Below are 5611 nucleotides of genomic sequence, written 5' to 3'. Positions count from 1 at the left end.
GGGCAGGGGGAGGGGTGCCTGTGCCCGCAGGGCGTGTGGGCGCAGGGGGAGGGGTGCCTGTGCCCAGCTGCTTGTTCCTGGCTCTTCTCTGATGCCGGCAGGACCGGGTCCTCCTTTGAAGGCTCCCCAAGGAGCTTCTCTGGGTCACCTGCAGCTCCCAAAGCCTCAGCCCCAGGGCCCTGGCTCCTTTCTGCTTCCCGCTGAGCCACTTCCTAAGCCTCCAGGCATCGCCTCACCCATCCCTCCTGTCCAGGACCAGGGACTCCTGAGCCCTGCAGTGCCCAGGCTGGTCTGTCATCACTGTGCTCACAGCACCCTTGCCCTTGTTGGCCTCTGCCAGGCTGAGGGCTTCCTTCAGGCCCAGCTGCCCGCTGCTCCCTGGCCATGTGGCTTTTTTACGTCAGTGCTCTGGCACAGGTCTGCCCCGATGTTCTTCACGGAGCAGCACGTACCATGTGTCTGTGGGCATGTGGGGAACCATGTTTGCGGATACGTGTGTCTGAGGGAATGAGGAAGGTATCTCTTCGCGTCCCAGCCCTCCAGTGGGACCAGGGGAGGACAGTACCGTGAGGACAGTACCGTTTCAGCTTCCATGTGTGACTGGTTAGGATGGGGATGAGACCAAAAGACCCAACTTTCTCTAGGACTTAAGCACTGTAAAGTAATGTTAATAATAGCTCTTTGCTGTAAGCACCCTTCCATACTAAGGTAAGTGGAGGGAGCTCCGATGGAGAGCCCAATCGGGACACCATGAGGACTGGAGAGGAGCCGGGAGACCGGCACGGGACTCGATCATGGACAGGCATGTGGCATGGCGTGATGGCGGCTGGGCTGCTCCAGGCCTAAATAGCATCTGAGCAAAGGGGCGGATCCTCAGGAAATTCCCAGGCCCAGGCACTGGACTGACAGATTCAGCAACCTATCTCCAGGGACCCAGGCACTCCCATTACCTGGGAGGCAGGTGATTGGCAGGGGACAAGATGCCGGACCCTACCATCCAACCGTGTGGCCAATATGGTGCCGGCCAGGCCTGACCTCCTTCCTTCACCTGATCCCAACTCCACGCCCTTCACCGCCCCTGCCCGTGGGAAGGCTGTTTGCCCCTTGCAGTTCTCACCAGTTGAAGATCCAATCTGGCCTGTTCCTTTCCCCTCCCTTTTCCTAGCAGACACAGCAACTCCCAGGTTACGAGGTCCCTGAGGATATGGTGAAGGGGCTGGGTCGGGCCTGGTCAGCCCCAGGGCCAGGGCTGTGGCGTGGCACTGGCCTTGTGTGGTTGGTGACTGTCCCTGGGACAGGGCGGGGGCCTGGCTTCCCTGGGACGCCTGGCCTAGGCCCTGTGGAGCTGTCTGCCCCCTTCCAGCTCAGCCTACGTGGCCAGGGAGTAACTGCTTACCTGCCTCTCTCTGTAAGCCAGTCAGTCACTCGACTGGCCGACGGAGACTTGCGTAAACGCTCTCTAATGGCTCCAGTCCATTCTCCAGGTACTTGGCTTGCTACTGCCCTCTCGGGGAATGCAGACAGAATGAGCCGCCCAGCTGTCACCTGACCTCTGCTCTTGGAGCATGTTCTGGAAAGGCCTTTGACTGTGAATTCACCTTCTGTCCTTCCTAGATGTCCATTCTGCCTCCCAGGACCACCTCTGGCTTCACACTGTCCTGTCAGGTGGTGGGGCCTGTGCTCCGGTCTCCAAGAAGACAGAGTCCTGACACCAACCCTGCCAGCTCCACACAGGCAGGTTCTCCTCTTCCTGCTCTTCAGAGGCTTGTCTCCCCCTCCCGCCTCCCACCTCCCCTCACCGTGGGGCCGCCCGGGCCGCCCCTGTCACCCACCCCCTTTAGAGGTGTCGCAGCTGAAATCCGCCCTTGACTGCAGCCTGTGCTCTGCGGTTGTGGCCAGTGTTTCTTCAGCTCATGCCTCCTTCCCGGTGCTGATATGCCCAAGAGTGCTTCATCCCAGCCTGATTTGGGGGATTTTTGGAGGGGCGTTTGGCATCAGAACTGAAGTTGGAATGGGGAGCCTGGAGGATGGGTGGGCCGGGATGTGTGGGTGGGGGGCTTCTTACAGCCATGAGCTAGCTCATACCTGTTGATATTTCAATCTCCAGAACCTCGGAATGGCTGCATTGGAGATAGCTTCTTTCTAATTTAATTGCATTTATTTGCATGATTTAACACATTCCTGTGCACAGGCGTCTCCATCAGAGTCATCCCGTCCCCCCTCCTCCCCTCCCCCCTCCTCCCTCCCGTCACATCACGTCTGGGACCTCGAGTACTAGGACCGTGTCCATCCGCCTTTCCTGCTTTGGTCCATCCACTTTCAATGAAAGATTCATGTCAGTTTCTGCCGCAACCTGGGCCAGCGGGGGCCAAGGCAGTAGCGAGGCCAGGCTGCCGTGGGGCTGAGGTTTGGGGCACCAGGCCCCCGAAGCCTCCACCAGCTTCAGATCCCAGGGTTCCATTCACCAAGGTTTTTGTTGTGCACAGGGAAGTAGGTGCAGAAAGGAAGGTAATAAACATCAACACGTGACAAGATTTGTGCACAAGTGATAAATGACTTCCTTATCTTGGGAACTGGAGGGAAACAGTTTGCATAAACCTTAGTCCACTCCCAGGCTCCCACACAGTTTAGCCGGAATTAGAACCAAGTTCCCAGGAAGCCAGGACTGTTGGACCTCTCGCCGGAACTCAGCATCCGGAGAGTTTCTGTGGGGACAATGGCTTTCCAGACTCCATTCCTTTCGGATCTCACAGCTCAGCTTTTAGGGCTTTCACAAGCTTCCTGATAATTATTTTGTGAAACTGTCTGCAGTGGTTCCAAGGGCTTACACCGTGGAGTTTCCCCCCCTCGCACTTCTCTGGTCAGCTTGGCCAGTGTATGCGCACACACACCCTGTGTCCACCTGGGAGGCTCTGCTGTGTGTCTGAGACAGGAAACACGTGCTCTGTGCCATACTGGGCCTGGGCTACTTCACTCAGCCTGACTTTTTTCCAGATCAACCATTTCAACCTTGCAAGTGACATAATTTTGTTCTTCCTGATGGCAGAGCAAAATTCCATTGTATAGGTATCTCACATTTTCTTGACTCATCCATCCATTGAGGGTGCCTGGGATATTTATGGGAGTATCCATAAGCAGGTGCCTTTGTTGAGTCTGCCAGATAAATGCCAGTAGTGGTGTTGCTGGATCATAGAGTAGTTCTAAGTTTAGTTTTGAGGAACCTCCATATTTCCAGAGTGGTTGCACTAATTTACTTTCTCACCTGTAGTCTATTAGGTCCCTTTACCCCTTCCTCCTTGCCAGCATTTGTTGTTGATATTCTTTTTTAAAAATTGTTATTATGAAGGTGACGCACAGAGGGTGACACGCAGCCCCACGAGTCAGGTAAGGAGCACGTTGCTTTCTGGACAATGTCACCCTTCCTTTGCTCTTTTTAGTTTTTTTTCCTCCCGTCCCCACTCACAAGTTGTATAGTTTATTTTCAGCACAGTGTCTGGTGAGTGCCACTGCTGCACATATATATTTATTTATTTATTGCCAGTCCAGGGGTTTGAACTCAGGGCCTGGGCACTGTCCCTGACCTTCTTTTGCTCAAGGCTATCTACCACTTGAATCACAGCACTCTACTTCTGGCTTTTTCTGCATATGTGGTACTGAGGAATCGAATCCAGGGCTTCGTGCATACTACATAAGCACTCTACCACTAAGCCATATTTCCAGAAGCTGCTTATATTCTCAATGATAGCTAATCTGACTGGAGTGAGGTAGAATCTCAGTGTTGGTTGGATTTGTGTTTCCTTTAAGGCCAGGGATGTGGAATATTTCTTCATGTAGTTACTGACTACTTGAACGTCTTCTGAGAAGTGTTTGTTTATTTATTGGGCCGTTGATTTTTGGAGGCTTGATTTTTTTTTAAGCTCACTGTATATTCTAGGTCTTGGCCCTGTGTCAGATGTATCCCTGGCAAAGATCTCCTATTTGAGACAGGGTCTATAATAGGCAAGTGGTAAAGAGGTCTCTAGGGTGGACCTAATCCAACATGACTGGTGTCCTTCTAAGGAGAGGAAATCAGGATACAAACACACAGAGGGATGGATGGCTTGTGAGATGCAGGGAGAGCGGGTCTACAACTTGAGGACAGAGGTCTTAGGAGAAAACAATACGAAATAACTTGACCAGGACTTCTGGGGTTCAGGCTTGAAGGAAAAGAAGCACTTGTTGTTTGTGTACCTTGGCCTGTGGCCAGAGATGATCAAGCGACCAAACCTAAGCTTCTCATCTTGTATGGCTGGGGCAGCAAGGCTAGTCTGGAACTGATGAGGGCTGAGAAGAAAGCACTTCTTCATGAGATACTACGTGGCAAATGAACTGTGCATCCTGTGGGGGTGGGGGCTGGGAGGGAAAAACCGGGAGAAAACCAGGGAAGAAGTGACACTGTTCGCAAAGAAACCTACTCATGACTTGACTTGCACAACTGTAACTCCTCTGTAGATCACCTTTACAATTAAAGAAAAAAAGGAAGTGCTTCCATGGAGGAAGGCTGTGGAGCCCCGGGAGCCAGGAGGCAGGGCTGGGCCCAGGGCCCAGGGAAGGTGGCTGAGGAAGGCTGGGAGGACTCAGGCCTGGGAGGGGCACCTGCCTGGTGCTGGCCTCAGCTGTGCCGTGTGTCTGGAAGACAGAGATTTGTGGATACAAGAAGACCAGAGTGAGATGTGCGACATTGAAGGACTGTTTTATTATCATTAAAATAAAGAACTTAAAGACATTTAATGGGCTCCAGAAAGTTACAAATGGTTTAAATAGGGATACAGATCAACCCATTGCTACAATGAGATGTACAAGATGCGATGTCGAAAAATGAACTTTACAATTTAGGTGGGGGGTAGGAGGTGGGGGGGCGGTGAGTGGGGGGGTGAGGGGGGGTGGAAGGGGTGGGACGGTGGGTTTAGTTGAGGAGGTGGGAGGGAAGGGATGGTAGGGGAAAAACAGAAGAGGAGGCAACAATGCTGGATAAGAAGTGTACTCATTACCTTGCTCATGTAACTGTAACCCCTCTGTACAGTATTTTCATAATAAAAAAAGAAGGAAGAGAGTTAAAGCTGTACAACCTCTGAGCATTTTCTGAGTGTCAGGCACCAGCCACTGCCCCCATTTTTATCTTTGTTGCTATCTGGAGATTCTGGTCTGGCTAATCTACCTGGAGAAGTGACAGAGCAATGGATCCCTGCCTCTGGGCCTGCCTACCAGGCCACGGGGCTTTCTCTGTGAGCTACACAGGAGTGGACACCATGGCCTGTGGCCTGCGTCTGTCTCTGCTCCAGGCTCCTTCCAGCCACTTCACTTCTTACCCCAGATGGTTGCCAGCTTTCTCTATCCACGAGACCTGCCTTGGGACCTACTCACCAGTTCCCCCTCCTGGAGGGCCATCTTCCTCAGTTGGTCTCTACCCTTAGACCTGTTAGGGGTCTGAGTGTCCTTGTGATCAGAGGCGTCCTCTGCATGGTCTTCTTGGAGAAAAGCCTGGACTCTGGGTGAAGGTGACAGTGCCTTGGTCCTGAGAAGGTAAGTTGGATCTCATCTCTGAGGAGGAGTCAGTGTCTGCACAAGGAAG

At 52.9% G+C, this 5611-nt stretch overlaps 1 gene segment (V, D, J or C); it reads right to left on the bottom strand.

Annotated features, from left to right (window-relative positions):
* Positions 1–481, bottom strand: part of LOC105982918 — a 28567-nt gene extending 28086 nt beyond the window's left edge. The window contains 1 exon segment of the C gene segment in view: positions 416–481. Coding sequence covers positions 416–481 — 66 coding nt within the window.
* Positions 482–5611: the final 5130 nt, after the last annotated feature.

Source organism: Dipodomys ordii, unplaced genomic scaffold (assembly GCF_000151885.1).
Source record: "Dipodomys ordii isolate 6190 unplaced genomic scaffold, Dord_2.0 Scaffold2, whole genome shotgun sequence".
Taxonomy (NCBI): domain Eukaryota; kingdom Metazoa; phylum Chordata; class Mammalia; order Rodentia; family Heteromyidae; genus Dipodomys; species Dipodomys ordii.
This window is presented reverse-complemented; position numbering and strand designations above follow the sequence as displayed.